At 47.8% G+C, this 21,867-nt stretch overlaps 5 protein-coding genes across 5 annotated transcripts; 2 read left to right on the top strand and 3 right to left on the bottom strand.

The window, feature by feature from the left end:
* The first annotated feature begins 5,640 nt into the window (after nucleotides 1-5,640).
* Nucleotides 5,641-6,364, top strand: LOC112884535. The gene is made up of 3 exons (XM_025949938.1): nucleotides 5,641-5,735; nucleotides 5,829-6,011; nucleotides 6,097-6,364. The coding sequence occupies exons 1-3, from the start codon at nucleotides 5,641-5,643 to the stop codon at nucleotides 6,362-6,364; spliced, it is 546 nt and encodes a 181-aa protein (XP_025805723.1).
* A 140-nt stretch (nucleotides 6,365-6,504) lies between these two features.
* On the bottom strand, nucleotides 6,505-8,168 carry LOC112886547 (mannose/glucose-specific lectin-like). Its single transcript, XM_025952482.1, has 4 exons — nucleotides 7,692-8,168; nucleotides 7,382-7,580; nucleotides 7,056-7,253; nucleotides 6,505-6,906 (listed from the first exon to the last, which is right to left on the bottom strand). Exons 1-4 carry the CDS (start codon nucleotides 7,970-7,972, stop codon nucleotides 6,664-6,666), a joined length of 921 nt encoding a protein of 306 aa, XP_025808267.1. The 5' UTR covers nucleotides 7,973-8,168; the 3' UTR covers nucleotides 6,505-6,663.
* Nucleotides 8,169-8,961: 793 nt separating this feature from the next.
* On the top strand, nucleotides 8,962-10,655 carry LOC112886526. Its single transcript, XM_025952449.1, has 4 exons — nucleotides 8,962-9,344; nucleotides 9,561-9,756; nucleotides 9,904-10,104; nucleotides 10,244-10,655. The coding sequence occupies exons 1-4, from the start codon at nucleotides 9,064-9,066 to the stop codon at nucleotides 10,496-10,498; spliced, it is 933 nt and encodes a 310-aa protein (XP_025808234.1). The 5' UTR covers nucleotides 8,962-9,063; the 3' UTR covers nucleotides 10,499-10,655.
* Nucleotides 10,656-13,135: 2,480 nt separating this feature from the next.
* LOC112887394 (7-deoxyloganetic acid glucosyltransferase-like) lies at nucleotides 13,136-14,887 on the bottom strand. Its single transcript, XM_025953553.1, has one exon. The coding sequence runs from the start codon at nucleotides 14,756-14,758 to the stop codon at nucleotides 13,289-13,291; it is 1,470 nt and encodes a 489-aa protein (XP_025809338.1). The 5' UTR covers nucleotides 14,759-14,887; the 3' UTR covers nucleotides 13,136-13,288.
* A 2,478-nt stretch (nucleotides 14,888-17,365) lies between these two features.
* On the bottom strand, nucleotides 17,366-18,434 carry LOC112884533 (probable carboxylesterase 15). Its single transcript, XM_025949935.1, has one exon. It carries the CDS (start codon nucleotides 18,432-18,434, stop codon nucleotides 17,385-17,387), a length of 1,050 nt encoding a protein of 349 aa, XP_025805720.1. The 3' UTR covers nucleotides 17,366-17,384.
* Between the last annotated feature and the right edge of the window lie 3,433 nt (nucleotides 18,435-21,867).

The raw sequence follows: 21,867 nt of genomic DNA, 5'->3' as shown, positions 1-21,867 counted from the left end.
CGCGTGTGTGGCCATCATACGTGCTAACTAACAAGCTTTGAATTGATCACCTTAACTGTTGTTGCAACATACTACTGCGTGTCTCCATTCAGTCACGCTCTCTCCGTCTAACAAAAGAAAGTCACTCAAGGGGCCAAAATGAAAAAAAAAACATAGCTTTGAAGTGATCACCCTTCACCTAACTGCTGACCTGCTGTTGCGATGCTAAATAGGAAGAGGGGGAAGGATGAGCAACGAGCTGGATCTGATAAGGAGCGAGATCTGGGCTAACTCCAATGGAAAAGGCAAGACAAATGCAAGAGTAGCAAGAATGAAGAGAAAAGCAAACGGCGCCAGAAGAGATATAAACCTGCGTGATAAACCTAAAGACAAACACACAAAGCATCCAGCAGCAGCACGTTTTCAGCAAACGTCAGTAGCTAAATATGAAGCTGTGGAAAGCCAACATACATATGTAGGAACCAAAGGACCATTTTCTGGAGTAGAGAGTACGATGCAAACAAGAACAAATCATCGTCAGTCCACCCCACCCCCGCAGACGCCCTCCGCCTCTACCTCAAGAACAAGTGAAAAGGTGAATTAAATAATCATAAAACCTCCAGAAAAAAAACGCAATAATAATGCTCATTAATTTCGCATCAAATGGAGGGATCATAGAATGTGCATGTGGATGGTCCTAGGCTACCGTACCAGCGCTGATCGTCGAGGTTCCCACCGAGAGCCTGGTTCGATGTGGGCTAAGAAATCAGATTTAGGTATGGCAGCGCACCCATCTTGATGACTTGATGATCATATTTCACAACTTATTATCTTAAATGGTATTTACAACTGAGAATTTACAATGTAGTGTAGTGAATCTGGCCGCGCATTAGCGGGGACAGATTTGTTCGCCGCAGTTCCACACACATACTCACACAATATAATTTACATATACAACGCTACACCGATATTGTTCGCTGTAGTTCCACACATACATACACACGCAATATATATAGGTTCAGAAAGGCACACATAATTAAATTGCAGAAAGATACAGGACTAGCTAGGTAGGTCTCGGTCGGTATAGACAAATAGCTAGTAGCCATGATAAGTTAGCTAGCGTAGCGGCGAGGAGGAAGGAGACACGAGTGGTTTGGATGTTTTCCAATGTCCTTCGCCAAGGCTGAAGGATGCTACTGGCGCAGGCCTTTGAGCTCCACCACCTTTAGCCTCGGAAGTTTGTCAAGCCCGGTCAGGGAAACTGGGACGAAAATGACGATGATGGCGTTGTCAGTGGCGTGGTCCACCGAGGACCACTATGCCAGAAAAGCATATTAGGGACGTGTCTATTATACAATTATTAGTGACGCGGAAAATAAGCGTCACTTCTATTGCGTCTGTGATGTGAACACATTAGTGACGTGGAAAAATATGTCAGTGATGACCATTCAGGTCATCAGAGACGCGTGTTGCCAAGAAGCGTCACTGATGACCCTTAATCTTTAAGGTGCGTGTTGCCAAGACGCGTCACTGATGACCCTTAGTCTTTAAGGCGCGTGTTGCCAAGACGCGTCACTGATGACCATTCATCAGAGATGTCTGTTGGCAAAATGCATCTCTGATGACTCTCATGAGAGATGTGTTTTGGCAATCAGTATCTCTGATAATGAATTAAAAAAAAATATATTTTGGCAATCAGTATCTCTGATGTTGAATTAAAAAAAACATGAAAAGGTATAGGAAACTGATCATTTCGTACATCACAGTTCCTCCTCTCATCACATATGCATTCAAGTCATTTCCCTGGCATTGGCAGGCATCATCAAATCGGGTCGATGTTACCGGCAAGAAGATGCTTGAGGCTGCGCGGAAAGACGTTCCTCGTGTGGGAGCCATGGATGTTGGTTTGCCGGATGTCCAGCGTCTCCAGCAGCCGGAGCTCCTGGAGTTGATGGGGCAGGTGATCAACATCCGTGTTCCGGAGGTTCAGGTACTTGAGCATCGGAAACTGCTCGCAGATTCTCCTCAGGTGGCTCCTGTTCAGAATCCCCACGCAGCCTCCGAGATCCATCACGTTGAGCCGGTAGGTAGTTGGGAGTTCCTTCAGCTTTCGCAGCATCTTGTCTGCCTGCTGCTAGTAGTGCTGCCACCACCGGCGGCATGATGGGTGATGGCGGCGGATGATAATCACCACCACGGTGGACTTCCGGCAACGCCGCGTCGCGGATGGTGATCTGGAGCTGAAGGTGCGTCGGCAAGCCGTGCCCCTAGAAGTTCTCCTGCTTGCACATCTCCTCGATGAACTCCTTGACCAATGCGTTGCTGATGAAGCAGCTCTTCACTTTGCCGGCGGCGCCCGCAACGGCGCCGGGGGAGACGAAGCCTCGGAAGAGGAGCTCGTCGAAGCAGCGCTCGGCTCGCTGCTCCACGGTCAGGTCCTTCTCCTTGTCGTCGCTGACGAGGCGCTCGGCGGCGCAACCCCGTACCAAGCTTGTCCTGCTGATGCTCTTCTCGCGGTTGAAAGCAGCCAGGTACTGCAGTCAGCCCTTCTCCTCCGTGGACAGCTCGCTGTAGCAGAAGATCAGCGCTCGCTTGGGGAGGTCTACGGCTGCGCCATCCTCGTCCGCCGTGAGCTTCCGCAGCTCTCCCATGTCCCCGACAGGGCCTTGCCGGAAAGCATGGAGCGCACGGAGGACCATCCCCATGCAGACGTCGGCGGAGTTGTCAGTGCCGGCCGCGGCCGCCTTGTGCTTGAGGAGACCTCTGCGTATCTTGCGAGCGTCGGCCGCAAGGTCACGCGGGAGCAAGCTGATGGCCTTGTCAAATGGCGCAGGAGACACCCATCTCCGTAGAGTGGAGACGACAGGCAAAGATAGACCATGACCATCCTCCTCGTTGGGGAGCTTTAACGCGCTGAGGAACGCTTCTCTATCCTTGCTGATCTTCTCCTCCTGCTCCTTGTCGCCGCCGCCGCGCCTCCCCTTGCGCTCCGCGCCCGCGGACGGCACGGTGACGCCGTAGCGCTCCCGGCGCTCGCCGACGTCCTTCACCCGGTCCCTGAGCTCCTGGATCTTCTTGGAGAAGCTGTGGCGCTTGCGCAGCGCGTGCACGTAGTGGGGACGAATTTGGCGACGGCCCAGATCGAAGCCGTCGCGGGGCGGGCTGGTGCAGTACATGTTGTAGAGCTCGATGCAGTCCTGGGCGACGTAGGCGATCTCCCGGACCTGCTTCATCCATGCGAGCTGCTGGTCGTCGTGGTCGTTGCCGGACTTGTTGAGGTGGTGGAGGAAGCCGTTCATGCTGCCCATCTCGTCTTTGATGAATAGGACGTTGCCCTTGACGCCTTTCTGGACTTCGACTCGCTCTCGATCGCCTTCGCGAGGACGCCCAGCAGCAAGCCCACAGCGTCTTGGGTCAGGTCAGCCATCTTCCTTTAATTTATTCCCCTCTCTCTCTCTCTCACGAAACGGAGGGGAACTAGGAGATAGAGAGAGAGAGCGCTCAAACTTGCTTGAAAACGAGCAGTGAGGAGAGGATGGATGCAGTGGCCAATGGCCAATGGGGGTATTTATACATGGAAGAGGAGAGCACCTGTGCCATGTCGCCAAGAACAAGAAAAACCAAGCGTGACCTGTAGGCGACGGAATTGAATATTTTTCTTTCTCAGCATTACAAATTGGGATGCAAGTGGGTACTCAATGGTGTTTTATAGGTCAACTAAATAATTACGATGACATACCATCCTCGTTCATTTCTCCTCCTAAATTAATTACGCATAATGATATTCTAATTTATTTTATCAAATTTTTAGGTTGATCCAATGACCCAAAATAAATATAACTTGCTTCCCTAACTACAGAGAAAGATAAGACAAACATGGAGGAGATCTTCTAGTTTTGTACTTATTAAGGACCTGTTCATGAGTTTGCGAATGATGAAAGGGAAAGAAAAAGATCACCGGCTCTATGACAATATCTCGACGTTAACATGCAAGGGTCAACTTTATAGGTAAGGGAAAAAAATCGGAGGTTCCCAATAAACTCGTTTATTTGATTTCTTAAAAAAATTATCCGGTCTACCGTTTTTCTTTCGCTTAAAATTTAGAAAAAAATCTCGCAAACTGGACACAAAATAATCTAGATTATCTCCAAACAATCTAATATGAAAAATAAGACATCACAATGCATATAAATGAGAAGATATATGAACTAGAAGGGAAGGGATGGGCATAGGTTTAAAATTACCGAGAATTTTTGACAAACCGGTGACCATTGATAAACACGTTTATTGGTTTTCTCATTTTTTTCGCTGAGAAAATTTTCCCCGCAACATCTAATCTATACTTTAACCTTTTCCATAGCATGATTCATATTTTATATAATTTTAAGTTAAGGATGAGGGTTTAAGAACTGTAAAGAACGTATTAAGACTATGATACCCTACTCATGTAGTAAAGAACCGTGGACTTTGGCATGGCATGAAGGGGGCACAAAATCAAAAGTTATAACGATACTGAAACTGAACATAAAATTTTGATGGCCCTGAAAATATAGGGTTCTCTCCATGTGGGTATTTTTGTCTGGAAACTTAGCTCAAAATCTGAAATCGTGTATTGTGCTTTCTGCAGACAAGCAGTAAGAGATTGAGATTGAGGAGGAGATGGTTTACAAATTTGATGGAGCTGGCGAATTAAACCTAACATATTTCGTCAAAAACAAACCCTAACGTACGTCCTGTGGATTGGCTGATGGTGTGACGCACGCAATGGCCAAACGGGGTAGGTATATGCATGGAAGGCGACGCTGGCATCTAGTGCCAAACCTCCTGATGATCCAAGAATATATAGGAGCAAGAGCAACACCAAGCCTATGGAGGAGGGCGACAGATCGAATACTTTTTCTTTGTTTTCGTGGCTATCTAGGTTCCGTCTACCCCCCCAGAGTGACAGCTCCAATCAAAGCTTTATTCCTTTCAAACTTATGTCCTTGTCCATTTCTTTCTACGGGCTTGCTAGCTAGGTTGTCCTCGCGATATGCTTCCTGCATCTGATACCAAGCCTCTCATCATTCCAACGAGCTGCCATGGATCCTTCTTGTACTCGGTCTCTGTTGCCACCTCATCATTACCTTGCCTCCCAGGCTCAGTAGCCAAGGAAGACGAAGGCCCTTGCTTGCCTGCTCTGCTTTTGGGATTTTCAACTCCTCGTTGGGTCCGGCGCACAATGCGGCCCAGTCCATGTGGTCCATTGGGCTGCAGACAACACGGTGGGCCGGATGAGCTGCGAGATCGTTTGGTGTCCAGCGGTGATTTTATACTGCAAACCATATGAACACTATACATTTATAATTTACGAAAATATTTTCTTGACGAATTTGCCTACTTCACCATTGTCAAATGTCCAACCTCAATGCTCACAAAGTAGAAGATGACCAAAGTTACGTGAAAAGAAAAAGACCACCTAAGACCATGGCGATTTTGTCCAGGAGGCATACATGTCGTTTATCTCAATAATAACCCAAGTCAAAGGAAACATCGACGATAAGTAATTTAACTTGCATTAATTGCTTTGCTGTTCTCGTCTCCATCGAAAGATCCTTCACAAATCACAAGTCCCCGACTACTCCGAGGAGCAGCACATCGAGGGGAGCGCGTGATGCTACCATGGTGGAGGGGCATGTGGCCGTGATCTGCGCCGCGGTGGCCGCGCTCGCCCTCGCCGCCGCCGCGCTGGGGATCATCGGCGAGGCGACCAGCAAGTCCAAGGCAACGCGCGCACGCACGCATCCGTCTACGTGCACGTGCACGATGGGTCCCTGACTGACTGACCTGGCGGTGCAGTCTTTTGTCAGGTACGACGGCGCCACCTGCGTGTACCGGAGGACGCCGGCGTTCGGGTGCGGCCTCGCGGCGGCGGCCTCGCTGCTGACCGGCCAGGTCGTCCTCTCCGCCGCCGCCGGCTGCTGGGACCGCTGCAGGACGCGCGCCGGCGACGTCCGCCGCGCCGGCGTCGTCGTCTCTTCTCTGCTCTCCTGGTAAGCCCAGCGCGCAGCGCAACCTATCTAGCTAGCTAGCATCGGGATACGTACACGCTCAGAGCGGCCGCTCGCGCGCGCGCAGGTTTCTGGCGATTCTGGCGGCGAGCGCGTTCCTCGTCGGCGCTCTGAGGAACCAGAGCGGAGAGCGGCGGCCGAGAGGGGACGTCTCCACCTACTATAGGTGCACCGTGCTCGTGGCGGGGGTGTTCGCCGGCGGATCATTCCTCGCCATCGCCGCGGCGGCCGTCGGGATCGGCTCCTATGTCGCCCTTGAGGAGGCGGCGGGCTCCTGTCCGCCGCCGGTGTGGCGCGGAGAGCCCCGGCAGGGCGTCGCGGGAGGGGATGCTTAGGTCCCAGCCTGATGACTCTCAACCGTGTGTGGACCAACAGCTTGAACCTTTTTTTTCCCTTCTTGCTTGAAACGATGAATATAACATTGTGTTCTTGAGTTCTTCTGTTATGTTTTTCTCTATCACAAGACGAATTCAGCTGGCGCAACATTCAACGTTCAATATTGAAATAAATAAAAGAAAGTATTACAAGTAGGAAGGATCACTACTGGCACAAGATGATAATAAGATCCCCATCTTATTCATTAATAATAGCAGGAACACAGTGCGTGGAAACTAGAAATCACAGCAGCCATGGTTCATTGTTGTGGTTGCACGTAGGCGCCAATGGCGTCAAGATATCTGCTGCTACGCCCAAAGAAGCCCACGACGCCGTGGTTGTCTTCCACCGGGACGGTGAATGGGGTCCCGTCTCCAAGTCCGAACGGCCCGTACGTCTTGACGTTGGTGACGAACGTGAGGGATGCTATGACGTTGCACGAGCGGTAGAGGCCAACCGTCCCGGAAATGCCCGTCACGAACTCAGAGGGGGCAAGCTGAATCTGCATTGTTACAAAGAACAACGAGTCATTTGCTTGCAGAACCTGCAGAGAGCGAGCTAACCTTGTTGGCCAGAAATTGCTTGGCTCAATGAGCCTCAGACCACATGTCTGTCAAATAAAAAGTGTTCAGAGTTCAGATTTTCAGTTACCGTGTTGGAACACCGGCCTGAACCGCCCCATGGGCCTGCGCTGCGCTTCTGACCAGCTTGGTCAGCGTATGAGAATGCGATCGCATCAATAACCACACCGCTCTGCACAGTGATGCTTTCTAGACGCCCTGGTGTGTCTGTTATGTCCTGGTCCACCCCACCATCTCCACCCAATGGCCCAACCTTTGTGACTTGGCTCTGGTGTGCAAGTGTATCCACACAACAATTAATAACTATATGGTATATTTTTCGTTTTCTACAAAATTGGCTAGGATTCTTACAAATGGTAACTGGAAATGGTAGCTGAAATATTTATTCTCTCTTACCGGCGGTGGCGACCACCCTTTCAGCAGGGGGGAGGATCCCTGGATGGTCAGTCGGATGATGTTGCCATCGCTCCTCTGCTCATGAAAGTTCTTGTAGATGACACCGCTTGCCATGGCAAACTGACCCGTCCCACCAACAATTGCAAACTCACCATTTTCAACCGAGATACCCATCACCTGAAGCGTTGACCCCTTAAACCTGCATCATATTCAGTTTTCACTCCAATCTAATACCAAAGCCAGAAATCTTCACTAATAATCCTGTTCTTACTATACTATACATCTTACACGTAGATGTTTCTGTATGTACCTCTGAATCTCGAAGACTATGCTGAAAACATTGTTCCAGTTGCCAGCATAGACGTGCAAGCCTTGCGCACGGGCAACAATGGCGGCGTTTGGGCCAGCTCCATCGTATATCGGCCAGTTGTTGACGCCGATGGCACCCAGACCGGTAGCGGCATCCGAGCTTGTCACTCCAAACTGGTTCCTGTTTGGACCCGGAGGGGTGTGGAACAGGTAGAGGTTGCTGAAGTTGAACTCGTTGTTCTCCTCAGGCAAAGGGGATGGAATGATCTCGAAATTGGCCATGGGGTTAATTAGTTTGGGCGAGCTCTGGGAGGAGTGATGGAAGAAAGGCTTGATTGGCTAGTGGGCGCCGGTTATGTAGCGAGCTGCCCTGTATGTGTATGAGAAATGGAAGGCGATCATAGGTTTTTATGGAGCGCTTGCAGCTAGGGCAGTATGGTCTCTCATCCTCCAAAAGCCTGCAAAACTGAACAATTCCATAGTTCTTTACAGACTTTCTTAGTCCTTTTATGTATTCTGGTCTTGCTTAAGTCTTTTGAATACTATAATCTGCTGGCTCTCGTTGCATCAATCATTCCGCATGGGTACACATGCGAGCTATATAGATTTTGACAGACTTCCTTAGCTTCTTGATTGCAGTCTTGCTTAAAGTCTCTAAGATATCAATTAATTTGAATCCTCCCGTCCCATCAATCTCACTTGGGTTCACACATGCTGCGAGCTAGGTCATCAGGCCGTCAGCATCGAAGCATCACTTCTGCATCCAGCAGGTCAAGTCTTCATAACGATTATACCATTCGACCTCAAGAAGTTGTTAAGTTAATCCTGTGTCAAGTCAAATTAAGTACAGTAGTGCTTTGTGCTGATCCACTACTACGAAGCATATAGCGTGCACGAACCAAACAAGACGGCATTTATAAAAGGACGCATGCGTAAGAGTTTGTTTTGTTATGAAGACTTGACCTGGTGGTTGCTGAAGTAATGGATGGATGGATGCTTGCTGCCGACCTGTAGCTAATCGTTTCCCTCTGACGTTGAAATGGAATCGTATGCATACTTACATCATTCATTGGCCGTCATCTTCATTTCTTAGTTTCAGGGATGAGCTCGCATGTGAACCCCATGTGGATTGATGCATCTGCAGGAGCAAGCGAAATGATAATTTTAATGACTAAGGAGGACCTGCAATGAAAAGACTATGGAGGAAAGTCTGTCAATGATAATTGTTCTCTTCACAGGCTTCAGACTTGAAATGAGAAACAAGGCATCCTTACTTGCAGCATATAAGTACCTATCCTCACCTTTCATTTCTCTCACACAGGAGATAGCCTTCCCTAGCTAATTAAGCTCTTGCTGCTCTCCCAAACTCACCCATGGCCAATTTCCAAATCACTCCAAGCCGTGTAACCGTTGAGAACACCGAGTACAGCTTCAGCAACCTCTACTTGTTCCAAACCCCTCTGGATCCAAACAGGAACCAGTTTGGAGTGACAAGCTCGGATGCCGCTACCGGTCCGGGTGCCATCGTCGTCAACAACTGGCCGATATACGATGGAGCAGGCCCAGGCGCTACCGTCGTAGCCCGTGCGCAAGGCTTGCACATCCATGCTGGTAACTGGAACAATGTTTTCAGCATAGTGTTCGAGAATCAGAGGTACCCACAAACACCAACTTTTATTTACCATTGTTAATTGTGGTTATATGTCCTTGTAAAAAAGAAGAGAAAAAACTCTATGCACTATAATTGTATAGTAACTTAGTAAGCACATAATTAGTCAAGCTATCTGCTGAATATGTAGAATTAGTTATCAGAGTGATCATTGCTGTGAATGATACTAACTACTACCTGAATATGACTACTATGGTACAGGTTTCATGGCTCAACGCTTGAGGTGATGGGCATATCTGTTGAGCATGGTGAGCATGCCATTGTTGGTGGAACCGGGCAGTTCGCCATGGCAAGAGGCGTCATCTACAAAAAGTTCCACGAGCCGAGGAGCGATGGTAACATCATACAACTTACCATCCGCGGATTCTTCCCCGTGCTGAAACGATCGCCGCAGACGGTAAGAGCGGAATTTTACTCACCATTTGCAGCCCAACACAGATTGCTTTAATTTCTTAATTGCTAAGAAAAAAATTCTCGTCAATTTTCATTTTGGACGCCAAAATACCACACATATATATAATTATGTGTCATTCGGATGCACCAGAGCCGTGTCATCAAGAAGGGGCCATATGGTGGAAATGGAGGGGTAGCTTGGGACATAACAGACACACCGAGTCGTCTAGAGAGCATCACAATTCATTACGGCGGAGTTATTGACGGAATTGAATTTTCATATTTTGACCAATATGATCAGAAGCACACAACAGGGCGGTGGGGTGGTTCAGGAGGAACGTCTACCAGAACGGTCAGTGAAAATTTAAACATGTTTTATTGTGGTTTTACTGTTTTAATTAGGCCAAGGCAAACCATTTGTGGATTGTGGCCAATAAGATTAGTTCTGCTACTTTAATAGTAAAAACTACTCTGGTGTTCTTGCAATGCAGATTGAGCTTGCACCTTCTGAGTTTGTCAAGGAAGTTTTTGGAACAATCGGCTCTTACAGCCCGTACAACAACATCATTAGAACCCTTGCGATCGTCACCAACGTCAGGACATACGGGCCTTTTGGGAACCCACGAAATGGAACCACGCCATTCAGCATCCCCGCGCAGAACAACGGCAGCATTGTGGGCTTCTTTGCGCGCGGCATGCGATTCCTCGACGCCATTGGCGTCTATGTGCAAGAGACGCAAATTTAATTAGGTTACGTGTGTTGCTGAAATAATGAGGGGGATCTTCTCTTGTGCTGATGATCCTTTCTACTTGTAATTCTTTTTCTTAAATTGTTTCCCTTCCATACGCTTTGTCTTTTGAATGCAAGCAAGCAGCAATCCCGTGAAGCTTTGTTGGTTATAACTTATACGTGCTAATTATTTGAATGAGAGAGTTTTTTTTTCCGAGGGAATGAGAGAAAAGTCATTGTGCAATATGGTAAGAATTGTGTAATAATTTTACTGTTTGAAATGAATACGTATCCGAGGGCAGTAGGGTACCACACAATCCGATTTACATATGGTTCCCTGCTTAGCTTTTCACGGTCGGAATCCAACACGACTGAAACTTAGCCACTGTGAAAATAAATGGTTTTCGTAGTTGGGTTCAGGGTGACCATAAAAATTGTTTTGTCATGATTTATCCTTAGTTCTAGCAACAAATCATTTGCGATGTCAATTCTAAAGAAAATATTTTTTCAACAAAGAATAATTAGAAAAATATTTGGGAAAAAAAATCAATTTCCACCCTCGAACTAGCACAATTGATCGATTTTCAAACTCTAATCGTAAAACCAGATGACGAAGGCCATCCAAGTATCGAAATCAGCTAATTTGACACCTTGGGTGGTTCCAAATGTGATCTTATATTTTTTTAAAATAAAAAATTCTGGTTAAATATAAAAAAATTAAAACTAATTCATTTCAAATAAGAAAAAATATAAAACTGATACCATAATTTTTCTAAAAATGTAAACTATATGTCGATACTCTATTTGAATCTTATTTACTAAAAAATAATAGATATAACTATAAGCAAATAAATACTAGAATCGTAAAAAAATTGGATCCGAATAACCAGTGTGCCAATAGATATGTTACATTTTTTGAAAACCTAGCACCTATTAAATTACTTATAATTTTTTAAGTTTAAACTTGAATATTTTTAATTTTTAGAAAATAAAAAACTACCTTTAAGACCACAACGAGGTCAAATTTATCCGGTTTCAATAGTTGGATGGTCCTTATTATCTTTTTATTATCTTTTTTCTAGTTGAATTAGACTAAATTAGTCTTTTGTGATAGTTCAAGATGTAAACTGAATTTTTCCCAAATATTAAAGACCCAGAGGTTTCTACATTGTCACCACTTGAAAAATGACAAAAGTAATGTCAACATATGAGGGTCCATTATAATTCATCACTAATGATCTTTTCGTGGGGCCGTACGGTGACCAATCTTATATATGCAATTTTTGGGTCGGGGCTTGATATTGATCTGTCACTGTGGCTTTATTAGAAAAGGGAATTATTTCGGTCTTTGCAGCCACACGCAGCCATCTTGTCGCTAAGTAGGGTTGTAACTATCAGATCAGGGCCGATCTGAAAGCCCTACCAGTTTAATCGAAGTGTCATTTTATGGCCCATCATTTATCACGCGTAACTATTTTGACTAGTTTTAACGTAACGAATGCATAGAAAATCTTAGGTCTTGTTTGGAAGGGAGCCCCGGAAATCCCGCTGAGAGGAGCCGGAAGATGGAGCGTGAGCCAGAAAAACTGGCTCCCCGGCTCTCCACCTTGCTTACCAACTTTGCCCTCCGCGGGTGGCGCGAGCAGCGGCCGGCCGACGACGTGAGGCGCGAGCGGGACTGCGGGAGCGTGAGGCGCGAGCGGGAGCATGAGGCGGCCGGTCCGCGACGGGAGGCGTGAGGCGGCGGCCGGAGCTTGAGGCCGGCGGCCGGGACAGCAGCGGACGGTGGGAGGCGGCCGGCTGTGGCGCAGGGAGCGGCTAGCGTCGGCCGGCGGGCTGGGGTGGGAGCCTAAGCGCCGGCGACCCGTGGGCGGGGGCTGGTTGCGGGAGCGCGGGCAGCGGCCTGCGGCTGGTGCGAGAGCCTAAGCGCCGGCGGCCGGTGGGTTGGCGGCCAGCTGCAGAAGCGTGTCCAGTGGCCGGCTGGGAGATGAGGCGTGGATAGAGCCAGCCGGTTGAATGGATAAGGGGGAGAGAGAATGTCAAGGAAAGAAAAAAAAATTGGAAAAGAAATAGAAAGAGAAATAAAAAGGAAATATTTGGGTAATATGGATATTTCACCTTTTCTATGTGTTTTAAACAAGTGGAGAAGCCGTTTTGCTAAATATTTTCCAAAACGGTTTTAGCTCCACCGAAGGAACTTCCACCGGAAAAACCGGAGTTGCTTTTGGAGTAGAGGGAGATATGCCAAACAGGCTCTTAGTTTTCGAGGGAGTAATATAAAGTCGAGACAAATTTTATAGCTGACCTGAAATATCACTTTCATATCTCTCTCTCGTGTAAATATAGCTATGTCAGGAAATATGTTGTACGAGAAAAAAAGACATCTATCTACTATATTAACGAGAGAGTGTAAAAAGAAGCCACCACGTTCGCTAATAGGGTCTAAAAATTATCACGTTAATCTAAAAAAGAGAAAATTTGCACCGTTAAATTTTATAAAGATCTAACGGTTTAAATTGACTCAAGAGTCCATATTAAATACGGTTAATAAATAGCTATTTTCGGATTTAAAAAATTAAAAAAATTAAAATATGACCGAAGAGTTTGAAGAGTCTATGTAGAATACGATGAGTAAATAGCTAAATTCGGAATTAGAAAAATAAAAAATAAAATTTAATAAAAGAGTCCATATCAAATACAAATAGTAAATAGCTAAATTTGAAATTATAAAAATTTGAAAATTAGCAACTCCTCGCAGAAGTCCACGATTTCTCACGAGCAGCTTACAAGCATTGTACGTGTGTGTTCAGCCTTGGTGGCTGACATCACCGTTGGTAATAACTGGAGTCCGGTCTTGGTGCCGGTGCCCCGCGCTGAGCTCGGCGATGAAACCGATGAGCCGCTTGAACTCGGCATCCGACGACCCCCCCGTCGCAACGTCCCTCTTCACCCGCTGCGCCAGCGCCTGCACCGACTGCCTGATCTCGCTCGACTCCATGACCTCCGTCACCATGCTCGTCACCGTGCTCCTGTCGCACACGTCCTTCATGTCCAGCCCCGCTCGCCAGACGGCGTGGACGAACCGGCTGTTGATGTGCTGGTCGGCGAAGAAAGGCCAGCACACCATCGGCACGCCCTCGAGGATGCTCTCCATGGTAGAGTTCCACCCGGAGTGGGTGAGGAAGCACCCGACGGCGCGGTGCCGCAGCACGTCCTGCTGCGGCGCCCACTCCACGACGCGCACCTTGCTGCCGTCTCCCACGGCTCCCCGGAGGGCCGCCTCCTCGGCGGCGCCGACCATGTCCGGCCGGAGCACCCACAGGAAAGGGTAGCCCGTGGCGAGGAGCCCGAGGAGGAACTCCGTGAACTCGTGGTGCGAGATGTGGGTGAGGCTCCCCAGGCTCACGTACACCACCGATCTGTCCGCGTGCCCGTCCAGCCAGGCCACGCACCCGTCGTCCTCGCGCCACAGGCTCGCCGCCGCCGCCGCCGGCCCCAGCACGGCGGACATGGCGTGGAGCGGGCCGATGGCGAAGACGTCGCGCATGTGCGGGGCGATGTGCGCCACCGCCGAGCCCTCCAGGGACGCCGGGGTGTTGAGCACGAGCGCCCGTGCCTTGCCGCAGTCGGCGATGCCCTTGGCCATCGTCAGCAGCATGGGGTGCACGCCGGCCGCCGTCTCGCTCTCCGTGGGGTGGCCGTCCGCGGCAGGGGCGAGGCGTGGAAGGTCCCGCCGCCGCAGGAAGCCCTCCATCCCGGGGACGCCGTGCACGGGGTCGTCTACGGGGAGCGGCGTCTCGCCCAGCTCCAGCAGCCGGGGCACGGCGAGGTACGCGGAGAAGCTGTTCGCGCTGGCCGTGCGGAAGGCGAGCGCCGGGACGCCGAGCTCCTCGGCGATGGCGATGGCGAACAACATGATGCCGTCGGCCACGACGCACGTCACCGGTGGGAACTCGCCGACGCCGCTGCCGGGGGATAGCAGCGAGCGGAGCAGCGCGCGGTAGGCGGCGCCGCCCGCCGTCGACATGGACTCCATGAGCGTGAAGATGTCGCCCACCGAGCGGGGGTGATCGTCGGGGAGGCCGTCCGGGATTGACAGGTAGCGGAGGCGTGGCGCCGCCGCCGTGCGTCGCACCCGGCGGAGGTTGTGGTCGGTGTGCAAGAAGGTGACGTGCACGCCGGAGTCGACGAGGGCCTTGCTGAAAGGCACAAACGTGTTGATGTGCCCCTGCAGAGGCCACGGGAACACAAGCACGTGCACCGCAGCCACCGCCATTGGAGGTTGCGACTCGACGGGTGACAGGTGGCCTGGAGGATGTGTGCAGGGAGCGTGGTGGGTGGCTGAGCTAGGGTGATGGTGGTCAAGGGGCTCTTCTCGGTGTGGAAGAGGACACGGGAAGGAAGAAGATGGTTGGGAATTGGGATTGGAAGTGAGTACATGTCGTTCTTGTTTTATAAGCATTAGAGAGTGCATGCACTTAGGTTCAAACTTGATTTGCAGCTCGTTAGCCTTAACGAGACGAGCTAAGTTAGCTTGATTTCAAAATGAGTCGTAGCATATTCTTAGTACTCTAGTTATCAGTCAACACGTATCTGTAATTGCGCAAAACAGCTCTATCCTACATAATTAATTAACTAAGTCTATCCTACATAATTAATTAACTAAGTAGCTGTCATTCGCAAAAAAAACTAAGTCTGTCAACACGAACGGTTGGTTGCATCTGCTGCTACAATTTTTGTTTGACTTCACTGTCCATCTCGTCGTGATTGTTCATACACTAACTAGGGCTCCAATCTTATTTCCATTCTCAAAGCCTCTAAACGAAAACAATTATACACCGTTTGGAGTTGATATTTGCTAACTTCAATTACAGTTGTTTGTTTGGATGGCTTGGAATTCGGAATTGGAATCTTACCCCAATAAGCGGTATTCCCCGCACCCGCGTCCCCTTACCAACAATACCGAGCCTTACCTCTCGGTTTTGTGCCGAATTGGTCACCTTCTCCCTGCGCACCGGTTTCCTCCCTCTATCCCTCCCTCAAGCTGCATCACCCCACCCGCCGGCCCCTTCCTCCCTCATTCCCTTCCCCAGCAACAACACACGTGAATGCCCCCCTATCGTGGCAACCGCGGCAGCGGCATGGGTCCGCTCCCCATAGCGGCGGTGCGGGTTCGGCCCCCTCTCACGGCGATTGCGGCAGCGGCATGGTTCTGCTCCCCTCGTGGCGGCGTGGGTCCGCCCCCTCATGGCGGCCGCATGGGTCCGCCCCTCTCGTGGCGACCACGGTAGCGGCACGGGTCCGCCCCCCTCGCGGCGGCGCGGGTTCGGCCCCCTCACAGCGCCGGTGTCCCCATCTCGTCTTTCTTCCTCCCAGTTGGCGTTTCCAATCGCTTCTCACCGGATAAATTTCAATTCCACCCTTTGTCTTCCAAACATAAATTGAATTGGGCTAGTTAGTAAGATTCCAAAAGCTAATTTGATGTAATCCAAACAGTAGAATTGGAATTGTGATCCATTTCAATACCATGACGGATTTGGTATTGAACCCAATTTAATGCCAAGCCCTCCAATATCGACATCTAAACGGAGCCTTACTATAATATATATTTTGACAGACTTCCTTAGTCTTTTTTTTACGGTCTTTCTCATAATCACTTACATATCAATATGGATGCTCTAGTTCCACTTCCACCAATCATCCACATGGGTTCACATGCGAGCTCGATCATCCCGATCGATGAGCTAACCGGTCGGAGCATGCACGGCCAGCATCCCATCGCGCCGTCAACTCTTCCTGACAATATCCTACGACGACCTTGAGAGGTCTTTTAGCAATTAAAATCGTACTCCACTAATTATCTGCGAACGAAATTTCCCACAAATATTTTTGGACCTTGAGATTGAAGTCGTTCAAAAGCGGGCTGTTCAGATTAGCAAATATTTTTGGACCTTGAGATTGAAGTCCTACATTAGCAAATTGAAAATGGAATTTTCAGTGGACTGTTCAAAAGCGGTTTGATAATTCCTTCGATAATTCATATGTCACTGGTTTATTTCCCAAAAAAAAAAGGATGATGTGTCCATGCATGTTATCAGTCTATCAACTCCCCCCTACCGCGAGATTGCATGCCTATGAATAATCATAGACAGATTAGTAATATTGAAGAACAATGACTTAAGTGGCCCTCATTATTAGGGAAGAGCTCGCTACGCTTACATATTGTGTTCGGATAACCGGCTGTAATTACCGCATAAGAAAAAGTTTAAAAGAAAGAATGCGATAAATTGTGCATGATAAGTTTACACCATCGAACTATCACAAAAGTTAACTAGGTTATTTGTCTGGTTTCCACCTGTAATAAGAGCTTTGCATTGAGCAAAAGACGAGGACTGTTTATCTTGAGAAAAGAGAGGACCATGGCATGCGGAGAACTTATGGCTTCATAAACTCGATCATGTAACCAAGGAATCCAATTATCTATTCTGAAGAAGGAAAATTCTCTCACATCTCAATGGTTAAACCCTAAATTCCTCATGTATCATATCAGTGACTGCGGCGGGTTCCACCTATCATAGACACGTCGATAACATATATATATATATATATATATATGAAGGATTGTAAATTTTCTCGGTGGCAAAATTCTCCAAAGAAGAAAGAATGGGCCATGGCGCCATGCATGATTTGTTAGTTGAGCACACAAACAGGAACGAGATCAAGTACGTGATTCACTCAAGAGATATCTCTCCTTTCATTCAAGAGATATACATAATAACACGCATAAACCTTTGAAGTGTTTTGGATTCAGCGCTCTCTTCGCTCACGATCTGATGAACAAATGATGTTCAAACTGGGTGTCCGTGACAATGGAGACCAATTATCGCTTCGCGAATTCATCTCTAAATGAAGCGTTTGATGAGGCGTATGACCTCATCGGCGGCCGCCGAGAGTGGTTTGATTGCGCAGAAGGCGTGCTCTTGCCCTGGGAACAAGGCCAGACGCACGTCCTTCCCCAACGCCTTCATCCTCTCAGCGTACTCGAGGTTTTTGTCCCTGACCAGGTCGCGTTCCGCCGCGACGACGAGCACGCGCCCGAAGTCGGCCGCCGCCAGGCTAGGGCTGTACGGCCCGAACGGGTTCACCAGCGGGTGATCCTTGTCCCACCCCGCCGGCATCGCCAGGCGGACGTACCTGTCGCTCCTCTCCCGGCTCAGCAAGGCGGTCGCCGGCGCGCTCAGCTCCGACGGGGTCGGTTCCTCCGACAGGAAGTAGGGCATCAAGAGGATGTACCCAGCGACCTTGAGGGGGTGGAGCCCCGCGGTGCCGAACCGGACCGCCATCTGGTGCGCGACGCAGGCGCCGGAGGACGTGCCCGACACGAACACCCGGCGCGGGTCGGCCCTGCCGGCGAGCCAAGGGCTGCGGAGGACCTGGCCGGGCAGCCAGAGGAGCGCGGCCGCGGCGTCCTCGAAGGCGGCGGGGAGGCGGTGCTCCGGCGCGAGGCGGTGGTCGAAGGAGCACACCACGGCGGGGAGCTCGGCGGCCATGCGGAGGCACAGGGCGTGGTTCTTGGGGTAGGAGTAGGAGCCGAAGCAGAAGCCCCCGCCGGGGAAGTACACGAGCACGGGCAGCTTCGTCTTCATCTTGTGCCCCGCTGCCCCCTTATTATCAGCCGCTACGCGGCGGCGAGGCCGGTACATTCGCACGCCGAGGTTGTTGCCGGCGTCGTACACGGCGTCCCGCCACTCCACCCGGCCATCGTCGCAGCCGTCGCCGGCGGGGAAAGGCGGCGGCGGGAAGCGGAGGACGGTGCCGTCGCTGAGCACCTGCAGCAAGCCGAGGCAGTCTTCCACCACGTAGGGAGACGCAGTAGTGGCAAGTGAGGGTTGCCTGGCTCTGCCTCTTGCGCTGGCAGGAGGTTCATGAGAGGGGACAATGGAGGACAACATGGCTCTGCGCCAAATGCAGAAGGTTCTTCACGACTGACGACGACGAGAAATTAAACCTATTGCTTGATGATGAAGCCGTGAAGAACAGCTATGTAGGCAATTTATACTATAGCACATTGGTCAAGAAGGAACATATGTTAGGTCGTTAATTGATAACTATGTGTATGTGTCCGTAAATAATGAACCCATCACACTAAACTTCCTGGAAAGTGCAGAGGGAGTTGCATGCCTACATGTATGTTAGTACTTGTTTCTAAGTAACTACTTATCACTACTATGCACGGTCTAGTGTGAAAACAACGGACGTGGTTGTGCGGTTGTGCCATTGCTATAATCCCTCCGTCTAAAAAAAGAATACACTCCTACATTCACATTTTATTGCCAAGGTGCATGCACATTTGATTGACTATTTTCCCTTTCCAAGATGTACAGAGTTCTCTGAGTGATTGTACTCTGTACAGAGTTCTTTCATTTCCCTTTTCTTTTGTTTTTTTTTTGTAAAACAACTCTACTTGATAAAAGCACATTCCATAAAAAATAGGTTGACTGTGGTGCCGATGGTGGTAGTGTCTGGCCGGGTGTTGCACTCTCAACTGGTACTTTGTTTAACAGTTTTTAATGTTCATCTTACCGATGTTCGAAGCTAGCTTTTTCTGAACTAGACTCTAGAATGGTATTGTCAATTTTGATGTTTTTCCCGGACGCATAATTTTTACAGCCCTCTAATATGTGGCCTTTGATTGTAATAGTCCGAAAAGCACAGGGCCCTGAATCTATCTTGCCAGTTTTTTTATATGACCTACTGTACACCTATAAGTCGTCGTTTTATATTCAGTCAATCATTTGGGCGCATGTGATATCGTCATCAGCCTCAAGATACCAGGATGATAAAAATCATTCCTGTTCTCTCTGTTTTTTTTTAATACAAGGTCTTTTTCTCGTGATTTGGAATGGTGGACATATATATAAAGTTATAAACAAATGTTCGTAGTACATTTTTCTTAAAAAAATTAGATGCGGTTTACAAATTTGCCAACCTTTTCAGACGCTAAGAAGTATCCATCCGACACAACATTTGAAGCTTTTATCTGACACAATGTTTAAGGGCTTCGTATCCATCCGAGTCTCCGAGAAGATTCTTTTTTTTTTTGAAAGGGCAGAAGAGAGTTGCCGCAAAGTTTTATTAGAAGGAAAAGAGAAAATAAAAATAAAACAACTTTACAATCAGCCGGTGGGGGTCACACCCTGCAAAGAAGGACATGTCATGAATAGTTGATAATATAGATGGTCCTCTAACAACATGACTCCTACACATAACCTAATGTAATGCGGAGCCCACGTTTGAGCCATTTTTCATTTACTCTCAAACCTTCTATCTCTTCCTCCACCACTCCTCGGGTTACTACATATAGACAAACTAAGACCTAGCACACTCTCTTTCCTCACCCTCTCTCTCTCTCTGTCACATGGCAGTAATCTTAGTCAGCAAGCTATTGGAGACGTCCTTGGATGTGGTCTTTGTACCGGTGTTAAATTTAACGCGGAACCTAATAATAAACTTTGTTGGCGGGTCTTGATGTAACCTAACACCGGTAAGGAAGTGTCATCATTTTATTTGGAATCATGTGACATAGCCTCGGTATAATGTGAACCACAATTCCGGCCTGGTCCATTGTTTTATGCGGGGTCTTGAGCAAATAGTTTGTAATATGATGTGGACATAAATAAATTGTCAATAAGCGCATTTGAGGCCTTGCTAGTTGCTATCGTGGAAGAAAGATACTCCCCCTCATCAAAGTTACAAAGCCTATTTTGTTTTGTTTTAGGACACAAGCCCTTGACCAACAACTACACTAATCAATACACAAGTTTTGTGGCACTAAGTTGATTCTATTAGATAAATTTTCAAGAGTACTTTCACTTTCTTTTAGTTATACTTTTGTCACATTGATAAAAATATTAATAGAGTAATTGCTGGTCAAAAGCTTGTCCTAGCGAAAAAGGCTAATGCATTTTGGTTTTGGCTCACATCAAGAAAGTTGGATTATACCATGGGTTTTAGCTTCACAGTTTTATTTTCTCCATTTTATTTGTGCCATATTTTATTTCATGTCATGTGATGACAATATTGCTACGTCATGCAGGACATAGTCTTCCCTCGTCCTCTTTTTCTTTGTGTATATTCTGAGTAAATTGTTCATACTGTAATGTGAATGGAGATGCAATCATGAATATGACTAGTAACATGAAACTAAATTTGACGCGCATTGTATGACGGAAGTCATCGTCGCTTAGGGATTGATATGATGCCGGCCTTGTAATATTAAAAGCCTATGATTCTCTACTCCTGTAACTAAGCTGCTGCTTAATTACTTGAAGTTAAGCAGCAGACTTTCTTTTAATTTGGTATCAATCAACGGTCACATTATTAGTTCTAAAGCATGTTATACGCACGTGCGCATGTCTTCATTCTAGTAATCATTCATCATCAAGGTGGTTGGCTGGCCAGCATGCTTGCGTCATCAATTATATTTTACGTACATGCATGCATGCGTGTGCCATGTTGAGTTTGACTTATATTAATAATATTAAGAAGTCCAACAAATCAATGATGTACTCTCTGTCTTCTTTCTTAGCGGTTACTTGGGCTTCATCGATCCCAGGCTCTCGCCAATAGGGTGTGTGTGTGTGTGTCTTTAATTTCCCTGCCAATTTGTTGTGCTTTATTTTGGCCGCGCTTTGGTGTGATTTCTGTGCGTGCCTGCGGCGCCTGTGCAGCAGGCCAATAATCAGCAGCAAACTTTTTACCAAAATCTGGTTTACAACCTATTTAATATCCATAGCTTGTTGGGATCAACTTATTTTCTCTTGTTTAACTAGTGGGGGTTCATTGCTCGCTCCCCTAAGTTAAATGTAATAATGCACACTGAATAATATGTAATGCATCAATAAAAGAATGAGTTTTTTATGGTAATGCGTATTGAAATGTAACAAGAATAATTTCGTGGTGTGGTGGAGTGGAGGGGGTTATAGGCTGCATAGGTGGTATTGCCTAGGGGTCGTAACAGATCATGACCCTATTGCTTCTTTACAATCCAACTTGACGCTTATATATTTTTAGCTCAAAATTGTATTAGATTAGAGTTCGCCTCTTAAATTATCTAGGCTAAAATTTAAAATCCTTTACCATCTCTAGGTATCGGTGATTTGCGGTCGTTCTTTGAGGTTGATTACCTCGCCTATGTTAGGCGTAGGGTACAAAATACGGAAGGAAGGAAAGAGAAGCTAAGGTAGAATGTTGATTCACATTACTTGATCATGAGGAGTAGACTGACTTAGTTTATATTTACTACAAAATTCTTTGCAGCCGGATCAAATCTCATAACTTCGCTCACAATCCAAACTAACCACTGAGGTGAGCTTAAATCTGATC

The sequence above is a fragment of the Panicum hallii genome, chromosome 3, assembly GCF_002211085.1.
Source record: "Panicum hallii strain FIL2 chromosome 3, PHallii_v3.1, whole genome shotgun sequence".
Taxonomy (NCBI): Eukaryota; Viridiplantae; Streptophyta; class Magnoliopsida; order Poales; family Poaceae; genus Panicum; species Panicum hallii.
The sequence above is the reverse complement of the archived record's forward strand: the minus strand, read 5'-3'. Positions and strand labels throughout refer to the sequence as shown.

Bases quoted from the DNA above. Each gene is read 5' to 3' on its own strand.
- LOC112884535 (XM_025949938.1), top strand. From the start codon at position 5,641: ATGGTGGAGGGGCATGTGGCCGTGATCTGCGCCGCGGTGGCCGCGCTC. The intron at 5,736-5,828 runs GTCCAAGGCAAC...GTCTTTTGTCAG, and splicing joins ATCGGCGAGGCGACCAGCAA to GTACGACGGCGCCACCTGCG. The intron at 6,012-6,096 runs GTAAGCCCAGCG...GCGCGCGCGCAG, and splicing joins GTCTCTTCTCTGCTCTCCTG to GTTTCTGGCGATTCTGGCGG.
- LOC112886547 (XM_025952482.1), bottom strand. From the start codon at position 7,972: ATGGCCAATTTCGAGATCATTCCATCCCCTTTGCCTGAGGAGAACAAC. The intron at 7,581-7,691 runs GTACATACAGAA...AATATGATGCAG, and splicing joins ATAGTCTTCGAGATTCAGAG to GTTTAAGGGGTCAACGCTTC. The intron at 6,907-7,055 runs GTAACTGAAAAT...GTAACAATGCAG, and splicing joins CAGGCCGGTGTTCCAACACG to ATTCAGCTTGCCCCCTCTGA.
- LOC112886526 (XM_025952449.1), top strand. From the start codon at position 9,064: ATGGCCAATTTCCAAATCACTCCAAGCCGTGTAACCGTTGAGAACACC. The intron at 9,345-9,560 runs GTACCCACAAAC...ACTATGGTACAG, and splicing joins ATAGTGTTCGAGAATCAGAG to GTTTCATGGCTCAACGCTTG. The intron at 10,105-10,243 runs GTCAGTGAAAAT...CTTGCAATGCAG, and splicing joins GAGGAACGTCTACCAGAACG to ATTGAGCTTGCACCTTCTGA.
- LOC112887394 (XM_025953553.1), bottom strand. From the start codon at position 14,758: ATGGCGGTGGCTGCGGTGCACGTGCTTGTGTTCCCGTGGCCTCTGCAG.
- LOC112884533 (XM_025949935.1), bottom strand. From the start codon at position 18,434: ATGTTGTCCTCCATTGTCCCCTCTCATGAACCTCCTGCCAGCGCAAGA.